Source organism: Pyrgilauda ruficollis, unplaced genomic scaffold, assembly GCF_017590135.1.
Source record: "Pyrgilauda ruficollis isolate IOZ18807 unplaced genomic scaffold, ASM1759013v1 scaffold43, whole genome shotgun sequence".
NCBI lineage: Eukaryota > Metazoa > Chordata > Aves > Passeriformes > Passeridae > Pyrgilauda > Pyrgilauda ruficollis.
The window spans coordinates 6,759,747-6,781,837 of NW_024525823.1; the positions used below are offsets into that span (position 1 = coordinate 6,759,747).

At 40.7% G+C, this 22,091-nt stretch overlaps 1 protein-coding gene across 1 annotated transcript in view; it reads right to left on the reverse strand.

The window, feature by feature from the left end:
• Positions 1–6,359: 6,359 nt before the first annotated feature.
• Positions 6,360–22,091, reverse strand: part of PDSS2 (decaprenyl diphosphate synthase subunit 2) — a 111,966-nt gene continuing 96,234 nt past the window's right edge. The window contains exons 6-8 of the mRNA XM_041478120.1: positions 21,684–21,815; positions 18,123–18,158; positions 6,360–9,153 (exon numbers count right to left, since the gene is read on the reverse strand). Of these exons, the coding sequence (XP_041334054.1) occupies positions 8,995–9,153; positions 18,123–18,158; positions 21,684–21,815 (327 nt within the window). The 3' untranslated portion in view covers positions 6,360–8,994. The remainder of the gene's footprint in view (positions 9,154–18,122; positions 18,159–21,683; positions 21,816–22,091) is intronic.

Below are 22,091 nucleotides of genomic sequence, written 5' to 3' on the forward strand. Positions count from 1 at the left end.
AGCAACTTCACTCTTGGAAGCATAAGCCTCTTTTAATCTCTTGGCAATGAAATCACAGTTCTCTTTACTCTGTGTTAGTTCAGCCAAGAACTGCGCCATTGTGAGCTATTTCACAGCTTTGCATTTAAAAAGAAGTAATGCTCACTTAATGCACAGTCATCCTGTTATTGACACCATAACTAACTCTGAAGGATCAAACATTTATCCCCTAAAGGTGTGTTTGCCCAGTTCTGTTTTACATCCAGAAAAGGTAAATACAGCCTGGAAAGTCCTTTCTCCTAAAGACGTCCACATCTCCCAGCCAAGTGCAAACAGCATGCTCTCCTTCGTGTGCTTAACACTCAGTTCCATATCTTGCCCATTATATGGAGAAAGAATATTTTGACTGAAACAGCCTTTCAAGGTTTTTTGAGGTCCAGCTTCTTCTGTCATGGCCAACATATTATACAGTCCTTTTTACAAAAAATAGTCACTGTCTTAGAAGCAGCCAGGGATTCCCCATACTCGGTCTTTACCCTCACTACTGTTGGGAAGCTACTCCTGAACCTTGCTCTTTGGGTGGATAGGAATCTTCCCTTCTGAACTTGCATTAATGTGGATCTCTGGCTCATGGCTACTCGATGCCCTAGTTATAACCTATCTAGTATAACCTAGTCATACCCTACAGCAGGGCCTTTGAGAACAACCATGAATTTAAAGGGTGAATGCATTTCATCCAACAGAAATTTCCCTTTGATATTGGTGAAAATTCAATCTGGACTGAATTTTTAATAAAAACTGTAGCGGTGGGGACCTGGGTTTACAATAAGAAAAAATCCACCTGCTTGGATTACTACAATAGAATGTGATTGAAAGCAATTACTTTTCATAAAAGTTTATGTAAGAAATATTTCTAATTATTAGCAATGTGACCACTTTTAGCAGCATCAGTCATCTTCAAGAGATACTAGATGTTTAAACCCTGTTTATTTTTCTGCAAAGATATCTTAGCATATTCCATCTAAAAGCCATGTATATTGCTTGTGGTCTTATATAATGTGAGCAGAGGTAGGGACATTCACACTTTTTATACTTTGGATATAAATAAAATTGTTTGATTAAAAATAAATCTTACCAATACAGACATTTTTTTCTGTAATGTTCTCCCTCTAAACCCATTTTTATGAAAATAATGATGCAAGCAACTAAGTATAATTGTCGAAAATTATTGGTAGTGATTTGCATATGAAATACACACCTTTTACAGCCTCTAGTAGCATTGTTCAACGAGCTTATAAATAGTACAGCTAAAATGCTGCAAACAGAAAACAGTTTTTGATGGGCACATGCTATGAATGAAGAAATGTTCAGACACAATGTGCAACTTGGAGAGCTTTCATCAAAACTAGCCAAGAGGGGAAAAAAGCATCATTTCCTAACCACGCTGTGTTTTGGATAAGCTGGTCACATAGAAAAACCATCATGCTCCTCTGCAGTGAGTAAAGCTTTTTAAAATAAGGGTTAATATCTTTTTATAGGGAAAAAAAAAAAATAACCTAATCTCTTGGTACTTGTTGAGATTTTTCTAATGGCTTCTGCATAACATTTAATTTTTAGAATTTGATATTTAATAACTGCTAAGATTTGAACCTTGCAATTGAGGCCAGTCATTTGTGGTAGTCATTTAAGGTATAGAAAGTCTAGTTTTAAGATATTGTTTTTGTTTCAAGTAAAATACTTCTGTGTACAATTTTAAAACTAAAAATGATGAGCGTTGTTCTAATAATAAAGCAGAGTATTTTCAATCTGATATTTGGGGCAAGGGGTGAAGGGAGGAAGACAAAGTGGAGTAGGGTAAAGAAGGAAATGTCAAAATAAGATTTTTTATAATGTTGCTGCAAAATTGCAGTTCTCCTACACAATATATCAAAATATGCCTCAAATGGAATTTAATATAGAAATTTCTTTAAAAAGATAAATCTGAGAACTACTGTTTCAGTTATCAGTGGACACCTGCCTGTCACTATTAGCCAAGAGGAATGTTCTTGTATGATGTGATCCCTCTTTTCTCCTGCAGAAGACTTGCAATTTCACCACGGGAAGTGGGTAGAACGCTGCTTTCCAGTTTAGCAGGTAAACCGTCTTGTTGCTCTTTCTCTTTTGGAGAAAAAGGTTGCCTCGCCTCAAGAGAGGCACACCGACTAAAGCATTTTGCAAACAGGCATGAATTTAAGTCAACTTCACGCACTGCAGAGAAGGGATCTCCTACACAGGGGGGAGCCCGAGCATTCTGCGGCTGCTGTCGGGGCCGGGAATACGGCAGAAGGCCGGGAGCTGCGGGCAGAGGCACGCACGAGTCAAGGCATGAGGGGCTGGACAAAGGGGACTGCAGGAGGCTTTGGTGTATCGGTGCCAATTTGTTTGTCACCCTCTTGTCAACTCAGAGCAAGCTCTGTACTTTATCTTTCTGTTTATTTTAAAGGAATTCGCTGTACGAATTTTAGCTTAGTGGCCACTTTCTCTTAGCTTTAGAAAACCAGGCTTAGCCTAAAAGAGAAACACGTGAATGCTAATTATGTAAATAATTAATGCATTTTAGGGATTGGTTTCCAAAAGGTGGAACAAAAAAGGATAATTTAATTCAAAGACCGTCAGAACAGATGACTTTCAGAACTGGAAATATTCTTTCCTTTGAACTGCTTTGAGAGACTGAAAAGCTTTAGCTCTTTATTTTTGGTAAGACACTGTGCAGGTAAAAGACTTTGAAGACTACAAAGAATAAAAAAGTTTGATGCCTCACTCTTCTGTGAGATTGAAGTAGCTGACGAGAGTCGTGGCAGCCAGTGCTCTGACCCAGAAGCCACTTCCTTGACAAATCTGCAGCATGGCACAATTGCCTGAGTTAGCCTTTTGTACTGATGAAAATTCAAATACTGCTCGGAAGAACAAGCCACGGGGAGATCTCCCCAGCAGGTGTACCCCTGAGAACACTGGTCTGGCATCCTTAGCACTGCTTGGGGCAAGAAGCACTCCCCAGCAGCTCCAGAGAATGCCTCCTTAATGTTTCCATTAAACCAAAAAGAGCTTTTCAATCTTTTAGCAACTACTGTCAAGTTCAACACTAGGTCAAATATGGGCCACGTGTGCATTCTTTCCTGCCAATAAGGCAAGGCACATGGAGGGCTACATTAAGAGAAGCACAGCCAGCTGATCAGGTGTGCCAGGCCATCAAATCCATGCACTCAAATAAACCTGGAAATCCCTTTCCTTCCCTGGCCAGAGGCAGGGCCCCTCAATTCCTGCATGGTGTATTCATTACCTGATCCTTTTTCTGCTAACCAGAAGTTCCGCACTGGGGTCAAAGGCAGTATCAGTCCTTCTGCGCTGCTGGGGAACTGCTCAATAGCAACCAGAGTGGTAATTCTCCTGTATGGGCCCTTTTTGGCCACCAAATTCCTCACAATTCACATACCCCAGCTTCCACTTTTGAGGCATCCCACTACCCCATGCCGTCCTCATGGAGATAATGCAGACAGAACCACAGGGTGACACACCAATGTGCACATGGTACCTCCCCCCGAGCAGAAAACAGCTCCTTTGTCAGCCTGGATGGTGGCTGGTGGGGAGGAGGAGGAAGTCTTTGAATAGCTGGAACCTGTTGGGAGTCCCTCCCCAGCTGAGGCACAGGCCTGCAGGGGTGGGTGGGAGATTCTCTTTGAATTGCTGGAGCAGGCTGGCCAATCTACCCACAGCTGGGGCCTTGATGTCTGGCCAAGTCACGAGCACAGGTGCTGGCATATGGTGACTGTGCTCCACACAAACTTCCACTGCATGCACCACAGGCACTGGATTTCACTTGGGTCTTCAGATGCCTGGTTGTTATCCCGGCTGCCGTAGATCACCTCCACCACTGCTAACTCCCTCAGAGACTGGATACTCTCAGTGCTTGTCCACTCTTGCTTTAATAGTTTGCAAGAACTTCTTCAAGAGGATACTTCTTCACACTCAATGCAAGCTGCCTCCAGAGGCTGCTGATTTTTGCTCCTTTTCCAATCCTTTGTTGATCCCCCATTCCCTTGTGAGGCATCCCAGCTGCTGGGCTGCCTTGCTCTCTAATTCCTGACAGTTGGCTCCAGTAGCACAGCACTGCAGCAGCCAGGTGATAATTAGCTCACCAGGCTGATGGCTATAATATTTATGTATATCTTGCAGCTTACTCAGGGATAAAGAGTTGATGATTTCTGCCTTGTTCATGATTTCTCTTTCCCCTCCTGTTCTTGTGACTGTTCTGCTGCGCAACAGGCTGCCTCTCCAAATCCTCCTCCTGCTCCCTCTTGGGAGAAGCTTTCTCCCTGACTGAGGCAATTTACTTCTGCCTCCATTGTTTCTTTGTGACTGTAGGGGTAACTGATAAGAGTTGAGAGGTGGGTGTCTGGCTTAGCCATGGTGTTTTCTGTGCATCTTCAGACACAGAGACCATCTCTGCCCTCTAAGGGTGCTGAAGAGTTCTCGGCAGTGTTAGGCCAGGCCCAGCACAGCGTGAGAAGTTGTGTCGCTTTAGCACAGCCAGGGCACCTTTTCTCAAATGTACTGTCGCCTTTTCAGGATTCTGCACTTGTTTGGCAGTCAGGTGCCACACCATCAGAGGTAAAAACTGTTCTAGATACCTCACCACCCATGACCACACAACCTCAGGGCACATCCCTGTGTGATATTCCTAAATACTCAGTTAATCCTAGGAAAAGCTGGGTACAGATTCTTGAGACACACTGATGTGAACATTCTGATTACCCAGGAGTGTTCAAAATACTGAACAGTCATTGTAACAAGGCGGAAAGCAAACCTGCAGGAGGCGAAGGGGAAGGTGCTGTTGTTTCCTCCACAAACTGTCTCTCAGAGGAAAGGAGAGAAAAGGTGTAATTGTTAATTATCTCCACGAGATGGTTCCCGAAGTACTGGGACAGCAGCAATGCACAGCCCAAATACCAGATTAGGCTCAGGGCCAGTGCTTTCATCATAGTTCTCCAAGGGAAAACACAACCAAGTGCTACACAGCACAGCAAACTGCAAAAGACAAACCCAGCCTTCAACATGCTCTCAATTTGTTGTGTTTACTCTTGAGCAAGACAGAGAGTGGGCAAGGGAACAAATAAACCTGCATCAAGAGTGAGTAAGTCAACATCGCGACCAGCAACAGCTGAACAGGCATAAAAGGTTCCCTCTAGCACACTCTGGTAAAACATCTTATTATCTTGAGCCCTAAGTGTCCATCCTGCATACCAAAAAGAATTGTGTTGGACAGCAGCTAAGCACCTCAGAGCTGCTCAGCCAGTGCCCCCACCATGGGATGTAGTGTGGGTTTTTAGCTCTGTACAAAGAAAGGATGAATACAGTCCCTCATAGAGGTATTTCCTGGGCTGAGATGAAGCACATCTGGGGTTAGACATGCCTGAGTTCAATGTGGTACATCCCACCCTCTGTGCCCAGCACACAGGAGCAGGGAGCAGCATTCCTCTCTATCCAGCTGAGGCAGTGTGAGGCCAGAGGCAGGCAAACAAGGGTTTTTTGTATTTGCATGACTTGCTGCTTTACTAAAAGTAAATGCAAAATCATTCAAAGAGTGTTTACAAGCAGGTGAGGGAGATTTGAAGAATATAAAGGTAGTCTATATATAGAGTATAAAGTGCCTTACGATTAAAGTCTATTTCCCCCTGGTATTTGCTGGTGCTTCAGCTCAGTGAGCATGATTGGGGGCAAGGAGACCCTCAGACGAGAAGAGAAAGAGCTTTTTACTGAACTACTTCTGTTTCTAGAACAATTTGAGGCTACAATCCTAAAGGTCAAAAATATTGTGGGAAACTGAAATTGATGCCACCAATAAAAGACACAGTTTCAGTAGATTCTTCTAAAAATCCCTAACCATTAACAGATAGAGAAGTGTCTCCACACTCTACCCCAGAGAAGAGCAAGTGAGAAAATTTGTGGGTTGAGTTAAAGACAGCTTAATAGATAAAAGGAGAAAAAATGAAAACAAAACCATGAAAAACAAGCAAGGAAAAAGCAATCACTACCAGTTTTTTGACAGTCCCCAAGCAACAGACTCCTGGAACATCCCCCCTCCCCATCCCCAGTTTTTATTACTGAGCATGATCTTGTACAGCACAGACTATCTCTGAGGTCAGCTGTGCCCCCTCCTGCCCCTTGCCCACAACCAGCCCCTCACTGGGTGCTGGAGTGAGGAGCAGAGAAAGCCTTGGTAGTGTGCAAGCACTGCTGAGCACAGCGGGTGAGCAACGCTGTTTTAGTTACACATCCAAAACATGGGACTGCATAGGATACTACGAAGAAAATTAACTCCGTCACAAGCGGGACGCAGTAGATCAGGATAACTTTTTTATTTTAATTTGGTTTAAAAAGCAGCTGGGACCTTGTCCTGTATTTTGTGCATCTGTGGAATGGTGCAGCAATTCCATAGTGGTGATAAGTTCAGAGGAGCAGCCACCAGGAATGTCTGGTTGAGTAGCTGGGTGACTGAAGTAAATGGTGTGAATGCCTTCCTCAGTCCACTGGCTTCCCTCTCCCTGACCTGCTTTAGAGGTAGGTGAGGACAAGGAACCGAGGAGACAAAAATAAGACCATGACCAGACCAGAACAGCCCTAAGGTTACACATTGCTCAGAAACTGTATGAGGAGTGAGGAGTACATTAGTACACAGCAATGACTAATTCACCCGGAGTCTGACAGACAAGTACAATATTTTGCTTGTAGCTTACCTGGAGGAAACAAGACAACAAAAATTTCTGAAGAATTACAGGCAAATACCTTAAATATAAGATTACTTGATAATATTGATAAGGGACAATTCACATTGTTTGTTTGGTATTTTTTAAAATTAAGGTTGAATTACTTAAGAGCAATCAAAACATTCTGGTGATAAAAATACCCCCCCCCCCCCAAAAGTAATTAATTTTTGGTGATTCCCTTTTATTGGTACAAGTACAAATAAAAACTTGTACTTGCATGAAAAAATAAGTGAGGTGTACATAGTTTTGCAGTATGTTTGGTGTTTCTTTCACACAGCTGAGGTGAAGTGACTCAGAATATCTCCAGCAACCCAAGTTTTTTGCAGCCCTAAATAATTATGAACCAATTAGCACAGATGTAAGACAAAGAAAAGATGAAGAATGGCTCTTACTTCATGTAATATGTAAAAACAAGAGCCAAAGAAAGCTGAAATGTGACTCTGGTTGAACTTAGGTAGTTCTTTCAAGCACGTTTTTTACTACAACTTCAGGGAACTTAATGGGTAACTGTCTTGAAAAAACCATGCTTCTTAGTGCTTCTCTTCTGTCTTCAGCCTTCCTGCTGCAGTAACAACAGTAACTCAGGGAGAAGTTCCAGAGTCTTGGGAAGAGAGAAAATGCCAGGGCAGGAAAGAGAAAAAGTGTAAGTAAGAAGGGATCTGGTGTTGAGCCATTCTCCAGAACAAAGTGAGTCCTGAGTTCTGGATGCTGCTCCTAAACAAAGATTGGGACTCAATCTTATTATACATAAAATATCATGGTATAATGTGGGCAGAATGTACACAGAATATTATGTACATTACACAGGATGTATTTTCAGTATATTTTTAGAGGATAGAGTTTTTATTTATATTTTGCATTTGGTGGAATGCAACACTCTGATCTATGACAAACAAGCTGTGTGACAGGGAGGGAGCACAGGGGGAAAAGGAGGGAGGAGAGAATTTAACAGAAATAACTCCACTTAGTGTTTGAGTGAGGGATGTAATGAAATCTGTTTGCTGTGCTAGCTGTCTCCAGATTGGGCTGTAATTACACCACAGAAGGAAGAAAGGTAGCTGAGTCTCAATCTAGATCATTTATGTAAACTCAGCCTTCTTGTCAACGGCATTCTCAGATTGCACGAGTGCAAACCACAAAAATCATCTCCTATGAACAAAACAGAGACGGTCTCAAATTGCAGGCTTCTGATACACCTTATAAGCCATCTGTAATTGGACTTGAAAATTCAACAACTGACGTTCAAAACTTCTCCAGTATTTTCTGCATTTTATTCAGTGCAGTGACTACTCACAGAGGAGCATTCCTGCTTCCTTTTTGCCAAAGGCTGATGTCTAGCCTTACAAATTAACATTTATTTGGCTTAAATTAACACAAGTGTCACAAACATAGGAAATTCTTTTGTGTAAGACTCTGTTGAAACAAACTGCTGGATCCGAGGAAGGGATATTCCCTCCCCCAGAAGAGTTGGAAAAACCTCATTCTTTGACCCAGAGTAACATTTTACATAGGCACAGTATAAACTCCAGGCACTCAGTTCCCTTAACAGAGCCAAATTAATATTTGATTAAATATTTTAAAGCTCCTACTTACCATGCTTGACACATTTTCTCAGCAAGTTTCTCAAATACAGAACTCATTAGGCACAGGGTAATTTTACATTTGAATACATAAAAAGAGTGTGAGGAGACATAACTGCTTGCAGACAGAGAGGGATTTTCCCCCATTAATCCCCCAAACTGCCCTTCCCCTTGGAAAAGGGAATGTTAATTCCCGGCTTCGGCAGCTCACTCTCTCTGGGCAGGTTCGAGCGGGTTTCTTGTGACACCTGGATCTTCACGCCCTTCCATCCCTCCCTCCCTCCCTGCATCCCTCCCTCTGGCAGGAAAACCGCCGGCCTCCGCCCTGGCGCCGTCCCCGCTGCTGCCCAATCAATACCGCCTTATTTCCTGTCCATTTGCTGAGGTCACGGAAACGGGACTCATTAATTATTTCTACCGGTGCAGCCTCAAGTGCGCTTCTGGCACGACAAGCGAAAACCGTCTGTGACCTTTTTTCTTTCCTCTCCCGAATTTTGCTGGTGGCGGCGGCAGCGAGCGCGCGTTCCTCTGCCGGGATGGGATGAGGTGCTCAGAGGCGGGAGGCGGCACTGGTGTCCCCGCCGGGTTGCTTCCACCTGCGGAGGGAGAGACGCTCGTCCCGGAGCAGCAGCTCAGGGAAACCTGGTCACAGCGCAGACAATGTTGGCCAAGGCGTCCCTGGCCTCCGAGGGAGGGAATCGCTCCAGGGCTGCCAGCGCTCTGTTTCCGTGGCAGCGGCAGAGGTCGATGGCAGAAGTCACACCTTTGCCAGCCTTGATCGCTTCCTGCAGCTGTTGGAAAACACAGGCACATCGGTGTGGGGGGCGTTTCAGCCGTGCACAATTACCTCTGGGAGCACAGGGCTCCTGCCGCCTCTTCCCGAGGTAAAGGCAAAGCCAAAGCCATCAGACAAAGCCCTTAAATCCTCCCAGCCGCTCTGTTTAGCTCCCCACTGCAGCGAAACTGTGTGCAATGGAAACCACACCACCCGTTACTTCATCGCCTGAAAGATGCTGATTCTCCAAAGGGCACACTTAAACTAAAAAAATAAAATTAAATTTTTTAAATATCTGAACATTTCATACCTCAGCCACTGCCTGAGAGCTTTTGTTCGGAACTGGCAAACCAGCCATTTGCTCACACTCCTGTTTTCTGCAGTGAAAACCTGCATTTGTGAACACCCATTCCATCCCCTGCTTTCAGAAACCAGCACAGGATGACACAGGTGCAACGACTGTATTTTGTAATAGGGGTTTCTATTTAGAGACCATGTGATTACATTGCTCATAGTGGACAAAAGCAAATTTTGTCAGTAAAATGTGGCAAACTATCATACTGAACTCATGCAAACTACATCTTATCAATAAGGCTAGGGAATTTTGACAAAGGCTTGGTGATACACCATATGAGGGAAAATACTTTCATGGAATAACTGACATTTCATAGCAGGTTGCTGGAAAGATTTGGCATCTAAAAAACTTGGGTAAATGATGGGTTAAATTTCCTATAAAATAATACAGACAAAATTGACAAAATAAAGCATGTTATTTTACCCATACCTGAACTTAGCAGAACTCTTAACAGCTTTTATTAAGGGCTTTTTTTTCTTTTTAATTAGTATTTTTTTTTTTAACAGCATCATGAGACTGCCATGAAACACTATTATATTTTCTACTCTAAAATGCAGGTGTTCCCAGACCAATTCCAGCCTGATGCCTCATGCAAGAGCCTGGGAACAAAGGTCAGGTGGATCTTTGGGATTCGATTTTTCCAAAAGCTTTACAGCACTTCATGATCTTTAACACGCCCTACACGGCTTTCACAACTGCCTTACATCACTGCACCAGCTCATTTAAAAAAAGGCTTTTCTTGGATACAGGTACCTACAGTAACAAACTATACAGGGTTTCCTAAGTCATGTTTTTCATCAGTGTTTTCACAGCTCAGTGCCCAAATTATTTAAAAAACAATACATCACTATGGCTTTACCTATCCAGTTTAAATCATATATATATAAATATATATATATATATATAAAATAGACACATATCTTAAAAAAAATTCCTAGATATGCCCAAATTGTAAGTCATCCCCTTTCTATACATACTTGCATTCACACAGAATGAATGATGCTTCTTATCTGAAAGTGGATTCATTATCTGTATTTAAAGATGAAATTAGCTGAAAGCATATTACAGCACTTGAGTGTTCAAGTCCCAGTTCATAAAAATTTTATTCTCCTCTTCAGTTGGAATCTTCCTGCACTGTGTGCTGGAAAGGAACTCGCCTTGAGGCATAAATGCATCACATAGCTAATTCAACATGTCTTCTAATGAGTGGGAATCAGCCATATTTCCAGGGCTCTGCAGCAAAGGTGAGGATAGGCGAGATGAGATGTTCTAGCAGTGTGCAAAGGTGGCCCTTCCTCTTCTTTGAGGCACAACCTTGTGGGACAGCAGAACCCCACACATCCTGAAGGAAACTCTGCTGATTTGCTAAAGCTTATTAAAAAGCATTAGCATAACTTCTAATACTCATGGAAGTCTATACTGGCATGTAAACAGGAAAGACAATAGCTCCGAGAAAGTCTTCAAATTGGTGAAAAGCCAGAGAAGCTTAGCTTAGGCATATGTATGCTCACTTATATGTACCATGACTTAGTTGAAAGAGGAGAGTCTGGAAAGGGGGAAAATCCTAACACAAGGACACAATCCATTTACATGCCTGTCTTGTGTAAGCCCGCCGACACATGCACTGCTTTGAAGCCAATACAATCGCAAAGCTCGTGTCAAACTATAGGCAGAGGAATCACTACACAAAAATCAGACTAATCCGCTGTTGAATGTTTCCCAGTGAAGCTCAAGGAATGTCAAAATGGAAAATACCTGCTTGTATGGCAAGCTTTTCAGTTAGAGATCATCCTAAGTAATGAACAATTTATAGGCCTCAAAAACGTACCTGTTTTGTATTGCGTTTGCAGAAGCAGCTGGTCAGCTCAAGCAAGCATACACAGGCAAAGCAGTCTGAACTAACCAGACTACACACTAGCTCTATCTCAGCAGGGGTTGTAAAAGGGAAAAGAGAAGTACAAATTTGACTTTCTGTAGTGGGGAAGTTCTTAAAGAAATACAGGAACCAACTCTGTAACAAACCAGGCTTCAGCAGCCCTGCCGCATGCAAAAGCCCCCTAATTTAAGACTTTAGTTGTACTCTTGGTTATATTACAGTTACATTTTCAGACTCTCTCTCACAGATTTTGAGCTTCAATAATTTTATGTAATGAACTTCACAAACTAAGGGCACAGAAGAAAAAAAAATCAATGTATCCAGTGTAGATGCATTATTTTTAAATTTGGATAGGAGCAGCTGACTTTCACAGCAAACGAACAGAAAAGCAAAATTTACTGCTTTTACTTTTTACTTTATAAACTTTATTTAAGCTTCCTCATTGATTTCTTCTAAATATAAGAATCTGCTCTTTTAGTCTCTACTTATATGGTGTATTTAATTTTGTGCATATTTCCACTTGTAGGAACAATTTAATCCACACAACCTTCTTCAGAATGATATTCAGTAATTAAAACTGAATACAAGTCAAAACACAGATTGCTTAGCTACACTTTTATCCAGTTGAGCTGCTAGATATGCTGGAATACTGCATTTTTGCTTTTAAGCTTTCGTTCAGACCATTGGCATTAAAGCCTTACTTCATTCTAGAAGTGCCAAGACTCTGAAAAAATCACCAACTGGGTTTTGGTTATTTAAATTCAGCTTAAAGAATAGTCTTGCAATAGCACAGCCAAGCTGAGGCTCAGATGAGACGTGATCTCCTCCACAACATGTCTGCAATCTGTGCCCTTGCAGATACTCAGAACTTAACGGAGCAAACCCACACTGGTTCTGCTTTGAGTGAGAGGCTGGACCAGACATTCCCAGAGGTCCCTTTCAGCTTCCATTACTGTATGATTCTGTGGAGTTCAAAGTACCATGTTTCTCAGACTGTTTGTTTTAAAAAGGCAAAGGGAGGGCTTCTCATCCATACCACAGAAGGGAAGGATTTGCCTTTCAGGCCAACTGCTCTGGACTGCTGCTGGTCAGAACAGCTGGTCTGAGGGCAGCAAGAGGTCAGAGAGGAAAGCTAGGAACTGCTGGATTTTGGAGACTGAAGAACTGAAGGAGTCAAAAACTAAGCAGGTGTTCAAGTACAAAGTCAATTAATTTCAAATCTTCTCTGTTGAGACATTTCTGCTTCATGAGCCAAAGGAAAGCAGATTCCTTTCACACAGTGCTACCTGTAGGGAGCAACAAATCGGGGGCAGGGTGGGGCGGGAAGGCTCACTGAATACGTGGTGAATATTTTGGCCGTAATAGACTTTATATGCAAAGGGAGAAAGAGAGCACTGAAATTCCTGATTTTCTTTTTCCTCCATCCAACCTAGGATTAATTATTTCAGTGGCAAAATGCCAAAAGTAACTTCAGATTTTTTTGACATTGTTTTAAATGGATGATCCTAAACCAGATAATTTGTTATCCACTGAAATCTTTGAATAGCATGCATTCTCTCTGATCCTGAAGCAAGCTAAAACATTCTACATTTCTGAAGTGCACAGTACTGGCTGAAACAAAAAGCAACCCCAAAACCCAAAATCTAAATTGATCAATGGCTGAGTGACGGAATAATGCTCAAAATGTCTGCAGTGTTCTGCACTGGCTTTCCTAAATTTGTTTTCCCTTTTGTGGAAACAGCATGCTTAATAAGCACTGGTGTTTTAGACTGCTGAAATGTTAACCTTAAAAAAGTATCAACATATTTCATAGGTAGTACATCAGTTTCGTCAAATTTTTTCTTTGTTTTCTAAATAATTACGTTGGAATGTTTCAGCATCCATTGTTGTGGCTGGACAGAGGGTTGAGCTCTTGCTTCTCAAAAAAACACTGGACAATCATTTATTTGCATCACTTCATAACACCATAGGATATAATTTTTTTTTAAATGTTTATTTTTTTAAATGTTTTGTTTGCTATATGCAGCATGATATGCCAGCTGAAACTGGGGCAGTATTTATCAAATATTTTCTGAGAAACTTTTTCTGTACAAAAGTTAAAGAAATGCATCTTCAAAGGGCCCAAATGCCCTGCAGAAGCCTCCATTAATAGAGTAGAATTTATTTTCTCTATTCATCTGACAAACAGAAAAAATTTCTTTTTACTTCAAATGGAAACCCACACTATGTATAGGATGAGACCAAATGTGGGGAGGGCTGTCCCCAACAGGAGAGGAAGGATGGCCTGCTTACAGGGAACACTGCTGTTACACAGCTCTTATAATACTCTGCCAAAAAATTACAAGCCATCCTGAGACACTGATTGATTGTACAGATTCTTTATTATTTTGGAAGGGACACTAAAGCCTTTCTATGTCTTTCACAATGAATTTAACAAGACTCACTAGTTTTTAAATCTAAGCAACGGCAGTTGTGAAGATTCTTTACCCAAAAGCATAATTTTCTTAAGTCTCACTAATAAAATAGTTTGTTAATTGTCATCTTAGCACACACAAGCAATCTCTATGTTAAAACGTATTATTTGCTTAAATGAAACAAAAGTTATGCTGGATTTATACCCCAAAGAAGTGGGAAAATACCCACTGATTACAAACAAAGATGCAACTGATTGTTGGTACTGGATGTGCACCTTGATAATTCAGATATTAATTCCAAAAAATAAGAAAATTGCTTCATCTGAATGGTTTTGGATGCTTTTGTAGTACTACTAACACATCTAAAAAGCCCCATTGACTGACTATGCTATGTTTTTTATTATACATAACAAAAGGAGCTAATGGCAGTGGTTGCTCCAAAACAAACAAGACAAATCTTCATGAAAAACCAAGAGGGTCATAAGCATCTACAGCCAACAACCCTCTGTTTTTAACTCTTTGCTGCATTTCAGGAGCAAGAGGTGAGCAGCCTGTGGCCTACAGTCCCATGACACACCTCATGATGACTCCCTGGCATGGTAACAAAGCCATGGGATCACTGTCCCTTATCCCATGGGCTGCAGAGCCGCAGCCAGCACTGCACAGGATGGCTGCACTCGCCGTGCCAGCCGGCAGTGGGGTGGGCAAGGGCAGCCTGCACCTCTGGCTGGCACTGTGCTATTGTTATTTATTAGCAGCAAGGCAGTAGGCTACCACTGAGAAACCTCCTTGTAACCAAATCTGACCTTCCCTATTTTTCTTCTCTCTCTCTTTCCCACCATCTGGGAAGTCAAGACTTTAGTGCCATGCAGTGTATGAACAGCTGGATCCACCCCATCCTGACTCATGCCTTCCAGCACTGTACAAACTCAGCTCCTGGTGTTGATGTAGTGCACAATATTTCATACACAAACTAAGAAAGTATGTCATAGCATTCCATGCCAGACTATGCCACACTTTCCATGCCAGTTTGGATGAAAGGCCTCTATAAGAGACAGCAGAGCAAATGGACAAGGCTACAGTAATAAAATAAAAAAAAAAAAAATTGCTATGTCCTCTCTTGCACTTGACTTTATCTTTTCTGGATATTGCATTTAGAAAAGTAACAAATCATTGCATAGCACAGTCATCGGCTGCAAAATACAAGATTTATTTCTTTATTTAGTATTATATTATAATTTTTCTAGAGCCATGGCCAGAAAACAAGAATTACTCCTAGCTCACTCATTTCTGCTACTAGTTGGGCCTTTGTTACACTCCTTTAACAAGCCTGTATAATGCCAAGCACCATTAAGGCGTCAGCTTTAGCAGAGAGTTTTTAATCAATATTATCAGGTGGTAACAATTAAACTGAGAATCTCAATTTGTTGTTTGAGAGTTACACAGCTTATCTTGCACGCAAGGTGTGTGTAACATGGATAAAAGCTTCCTGATTTTAAAAAGTCTGAGATTTTTGCTACATACAAATGAGGGAGACAGGAAAGTTGCTGTTTCTTTCAATCACATACAGGAAATTTGTCCCTTACATTGGTACTTTCCCTTGTTTTATCTGAGAAACACCACAAAAACAGCTGAAACATTTTTTTCATCTCTGGAAGAGACTTTCAAACACCACAACAATGGATCAATAATTTGTCTGGATGTGGTGTGATAGCATAGGAAAAAACAGAGTAAAACACTCAGACACTAATGTGACTAAATATATATTCAGAACACAGACAATATCAAAAATCTTTCTGATAAAAAGATTCAACAAGCTGAGATGAAAAATCCCTAAAAAATTTTGCAAAACATAGCGACCTTATTGACCTGGCAATCTCAGACCTAATCAAATTAATAGAAAGCATTTCACTTCCATATTTGTGTCAGAGACCTGACCAAACTTGCTAGTATGATGCAGGTATTTGTTTGTCAGTGAAAAAAAGCAGGGGTACCATTTTAATATAACATGCACCAAAAGAATAATTCAGAATTCTTAAGCAGTCTCAAAATTGAAATAAAACTTTTGCCTTTTAAGAAGGCATGTTAAATGTGTGGACCTCAATTTCTCAAATGCATTTTCATTATTTTAATTGAAAGTGCAGCAAGCAAGGTAAAACTTTCTTAAGTTTTTGTATACATATGAGTTTAACTAAGAAATAATATTTTTATCTCAATTAAGTGGCACTGAAGTTCATAATAAAAACTAAGAGAAGAAAAATAATCAAATTTTTCAAAAGTTCTACAGCTAGTTTTGGTGATCTTCGCTTTTACAAAACTAAAGAGGAGATATTTTGAAGGCTCGAAGAGACACAAGCTCCCAGATTTGATTAGGAATGTTAAAGTAACTGTATCAACTGAATAGAAAGATGAGAAGCGACTGTGATGCTGAAAAGAAAAGACTGAGCAATGTGCAAAGCACTGACTCTGGTGATGGAAGAGGAAAGAGGACACAGCAAAAAGCAAAAAAATAAATACTAATTTGTACAGCACAACATACCCTCTAATTGGCTGTGTGCATGTGCTGGTCAAGTTATTCTGCTGGGGACAGCTACAGGTTCCTGAGTTCATTTAGCATAGATATAAGTAATGACCACTTCTATTTTAAACCAACAAACATAGAAAAGAGGGATACGATAGCCCAGGCTTTTGAAACTGGCCTCTAAAAAAAAGAAAGAGCCAGAAGTTGTTTGAACTCACAAGAATCATGCACAATTTTTCACTACCATTCACCTCATAATATCTGTGCTTGTGCAGGAGATAATTACCCAAAACCAGCAAAAACCATGTGCTTTCTGGCAGAAGTCAATTGCTCAAAATACAAAACTTGAAGGGCTTTCTCTCTTTCTTTACCTTTTATTCAAGTGTCCAAGTTGCCTAAGCATAATGTAAGTTTTTAAATTTCATGTGAAGGATCCAAGATCTGAAACAATTTCAGTCAAAATACAGAATAGCCTGACAAATGTTTGATTTAGTAAAGCAAATTTAGATGCTTTTCTTTCCCCTTTGCCTTTTCTTTTCAAAGTATGGAAATTACACTGTGTGGATTTGTGGAAATGACAATTGTGGATCACAATTATAACAATTAAAAGGAGAAAACTCATTCTGGACTTGCAAAAGTAACCTAGCCTAAACATTCACAGGAGTGTCCTCAAGACACATCTGAAGAATAAATTTGTTGCGCTCAGTGGTGATTTAGAAGAAAGAAAACTGATACAACTGTGACTGGTGTAGAGAACAACCTAAAAGCACAATGATTTTAAATGGCAAAGTAAGTTGAGATCCCTCTGCCATTCTAAGAGGAAGGAAGGGCAGAGAGGTTTTTTAATAATCCAAATACCAATTTTTGTTAATACAGAATAATTACAATAATCTGACCTGTACTTGTGTGTTAGCCTTCCATATGAGCAGCAATCAGTCGCAGCTGTAACACTCTTCAGGCCCCACTTCAAGAAGCAATTCTCAACCATGCACGTGGCTCAGTAATTTATATATATTTGTTTATATATATTTATATATTATTTCCCACTGATGCTGGAGATAACCAGCTGGACTTCATGATCTGCTTAAGACTCAGAACCAGTCAGGCTCATGCTCAGTGAGCTGGGGACACAGTGTCACCTCTGTCTACCACGAGCATACTGTGCTTCAATATTTAACCAGGGGAACCTTGTCAGCCATCTCCTGCGGCCCTTTAAGAGTTTCAAGGTGTCCCAGCTACTTCCAGTAAAGCTACTTAGTTCAGGTCCGCTTTTATTATAGAGAAGTAGCAAATACAGTTCTGTAAAGCTAGAAGTTGCAATGGGGACTGGAAGAAACCAAGTTATTGTATGTGTATATTTTTAATAGATGGCATGGAACAAAGGAGAGATTAAAAAAAAAAATTAGCAGTGTACTCTACCAATAGAGAGAGACCACTGATAGGATCTAACCTGCAAATGACTCCAGGAAAAAAAAGACAGCAAAAGCCTTCAGAAGCCTGGTTTGAAAATTGAGTTTGGGTAAGTAAGTGAGAAAAATGACAGTAAAAATAATTATTCAATAACTACATTATAAATTACTATTATTAGATACATTATTAAATTACTATTATTAAATAGCTACATTGTATAGTTACAGTACAGCTGTCTATTAATGGCTTTTTAAAATCAAGAAATTGCAGGAGCCATTCTCCCTCCCTTCATATACACACATACACCTTACAACCTAGCTTTAATAAGGAAGTATCTTCAGCTGTCAAGAATATTCTTGAAAATATTTAAAAAAATATTAAAAATGAGATATAAATATAATTTACCAACCTTCTTATAGTCCACAATGTTTCCTTTTCCTTGTGCCTTAAAAAGAAAGAGATTTTTTTATCAGACACTACATATTACAAACCAGAGTTGCAAGAATAAAAATGCAATTAAATGAGCTACTACTTTGAACATAACTTACTTTCTTTAGGAATCTGATACAGAAAACCTAAAATACAACCAAATGTGTTACCAGCTTACACAACATGGCTCTGTTTCAGATGAGAGCTGCAGATCCTCTGTGTAATTTTTAGGCTTTTTTATTATGACTTGTAGTTAAACATTTGGTGAATCCAAAATGTTTAGGTCTTAAGAAATCTTGCTGTTTGCATTAATTAATCTCTCCCATGAGATTCTGTAATAAACTCTACTTCCTATCAGCAATAACAGGATTTACTTCCTTTAAAGAGAACTTTCTGTATACTTACATGGGCTTGCATGAGGCAATAGTCTAGAGCTCCCAAAAGGGGCTGTTGGACCCTGTCAGAGCTGTTGCCAGGGTGGAGGTGCTTTTGATTTAAGTATCAGCATCACCTTTTGAGTAAGCGACAGATAAATACAACCTGTAATTCCTAATACATTCAGAAAGAAATACAAACAAATTTTAAATTTCTTATTGCCCAGATGCAGGCAAATATGCTGTCCAACTTTCTGAATTTTGTCACATTATGATGTAGAAGATGTCCTTCTCACTTGTGCTCTGACAGAACCAGAGCACTACCACTTAACCAAACTGAAACCCCTCCCCAGAGATCTGATCTGGATGTGCCATTATCACTTCATCCGACTCCAGCTCTTCTTTTTCCAGATTCATTGAGGAAAAAAAAAATAACCTGTTTCTTTCTCTCTAGCTTCCTCAAGGGAAGACCCCAAATCTCAATTCTTCTGCAATGTGTCTCCTGAAAAGATGTTGATTAGGACTGCTACCTCTCCATGTCCTCTGTGGGGACTTCAGAGATCAGCCCAAAGGAGCAGACCAACTGCGATAACGAGAAGAGCTGAGACCTGCACTGAAGAGGAACACTATGTGGCAAGCACAGCTTCGAAGAGATGTTGCTAAGCTGGCCCAGACTTGAAAAAACAAATTAATTTTTGTAAAGGAGGAAATATAAATAGAGAAAAGAACTGATGAGAGACTAAACAAACTGAACATGAAGGAGAACAGTAGATAACAGAACTGATTCCTCTGAAGGATAAAGGGGATTGATCCACAAAACCCCTTTGCTTCTCTCTTTAGTCTTCTCAGCAGCCAGCTTTTCTGGAATGCATGTTAAGAAGACAGCCTGATAACATTTGGGAGTAGCAAAACCACTGCCAATTACTGCTTCCTTATTTGTATATTCCCATCTTCTTTGATTTGTCAATTTTTATTCACCTGATTGGATCTTACAGCTTCTTCAAAATACATCTAGTAGTTATATTGTACATATTCCTTAACAAGTGGTTGCCTATATGCAGATTCACACTGCAGCAGAGAATCTGACAACATGCTTGAGGAAGATGCTTTTCAGCTGCAGCAATAGCAGGAAAGGTGCTCAGTGTGCCTCCTCCTGTGCTTATTCTCATTACCATTAACAGCAAGAATGTTTTCTCATGATCTGCTCCTGTCAAGCATTCAAGTCAATGGCTGTTGTGCTCCTCCAGGCAGCAACCTCATACAATCTGTCTCCTAAGCCTTCTTTACTATGACTGCAACACTGCTTTTTTTTTTTTTTTCTTTTCTTTTTTTACCTTCACAGTAGTACTTTGGCTCTCTATCTTTCTCTGACCCTCATCTCAGACACACAGATGGTTTTTTTACCTTTTACATCAGACTTGCTCAACTGGTTAAGCTTCTCAGAAGGCCTGAGTGCACTGCATGTGCTTGACCTATTAAAACCATACAAATGGCATTGCTTGAGAGGATGGCTTATGAGTGCACCCTTACAAGCACTGCCAATAAGAGGAAATCTCTGGTTTGAGTTCTTGGCCTACACTGAATGTCACATAGTGAATGTGACTGTGGGTGATATCTCAAAGAGCATGTAGTTAATCAAAGATAACTTTCCTCTCTAAACCAGCACAAGTCAAGAAAGGCTCCTGGACTAGGTGTCCCATGTTGTAGTTGGTAGTAGTGGCAGCATAGTAAATACCACATATAAAGTGTGTGTATAATAAATAAATGTATGAAGTACAGCTGTACTAGTAGATAGAAAATACTTTTGCATAGTGCATGTCACTTGGCACGCCCACCCTTTTCAGACAGAACTGCTTCATTGTTTCCATAATGCCCATTTTTGGTATGAAAATTTAGTAAGCAGACAGACGGCACTCCTGGAGTCCTGCAACCTCCTCTTGATTCTGCAGATGGGAAACTGTTTCAGAGCTTTTATACACTGTGCTGTGGAAATGCCATTATTCTCCAACTGCAATACTCCAAATCCATTTACATTCAACTCGCATATGAGCCTTGTGTTGTGACTGTTGAATTCCAAAAATCCTCATAATGCTTTATGAACCACTAGTCCCTAATTTCAAAGTGGCAATGGGATTGCTTAATTTTAAGATCCCCCCGCTCAATACAACTGTAGATTCTGCATACACTTCCCAAAATCTCACAGCTGAAGAGACCATGCCTCTTGCTTGCAGTATGTGAAGTCAGAACTAGACAGAGGTTTATATTCCACATCCTGCACCTGATTCCTGCTTTCAAACCAGCAGAGAAAGGAGCCATCAGCAAGCACATCTTGAATGAATTTGCTTGCACAGAGCCAGCTTCTTATTGAAGGCAGCAGCCTTTCTAACAAACTGTAAAACAACACGCATGAATTTCCAAATGGCAGTCATCACTGTTGTTTAGACAGACAAAACATGTCCAACTGATGTGGGAACTCAACAGAATGCTTAATTTTGGCCATTTTGGTGCTTCCCCCTCCCCCTTTCCCTTCTTGATATCTTCTACAGTTATCTATTTGTCCTTCAGCAACATCCAGGGAGCTATTAATGGACTTGAACCCTGCTGTGGTACATGGCAGTTACCATGTAGTTATTTTATTCTTATTGCCTTCCTCATGTAAAAATTAGAGGAAAAAATAGGTAAATAAGAGAATTAAGAACAAGGATACCAGACCGCTAGATCTCAAAATTATTTTGTGGTGGTCAGAAAGCCAAGCTCCATGGATCTTTCCCCTTCCACTGAAAATTACTATTCCCAGCATAATTTTGGCAGAAGGAAATGTGTGCCTACCTTTCAACCACAGTGATGGTTGAAGTTCTCTACTTTAAGCTGCCAGTGAAAGTAGCTTTACTAAGACGTGGGACTGCACAAGCAGTGCAGAGGAACACACATATGCTCCACGCAAATGAATCTGCCTGTTACACTGATATACAAAAGTCTGACAGAGCATGACTGTCAGGTCCCTACATTTCCCCTTGTTTAAAGTGTGGATGAGAGAGGTATTAAGCACTGCAGAGCATAGGGAAACCTTTTGTTAATTTCTAAGTTCCTGTGCAGATTGAAAGTATAGATAGGAAGAAATAAACAAATGGCAAAACCAGGAAATTCTAAACAGTGTTTTATCTTACCTCTCTAATCTGTTTAAGCCATGCCTCCCTTCCACGGAATTCCTGATGAAGGATTGCAGGAGCAGAATTTAAACTGAAGGCCATGGTGTCACTGGAAGTTTCTTTAACAAATGGCTGCAGGTCCGAATGTAGCTGGAAAAGAAGAACAGACACACACATTCAGTTCCCAGGAACAGTCTATACGTATCCACCCCCTCCTCAAATTGAGGTCCACATCCTGATTCTACACCTACTCACCACTTCCTTCTTTGACACTTGTACTCTGGTTGCACTTTTTCAAGTTTGGGGGAGGGATAGAAAGATGTTGAAAGCCTTGCAGTGGTGGAAAGATATGGTAAAGAGAAGCAAGAGAGTCTGCAAAGACACAGATAAAGGACAGCTTGCAGAGCTGGGCAAGCCATGGAACAC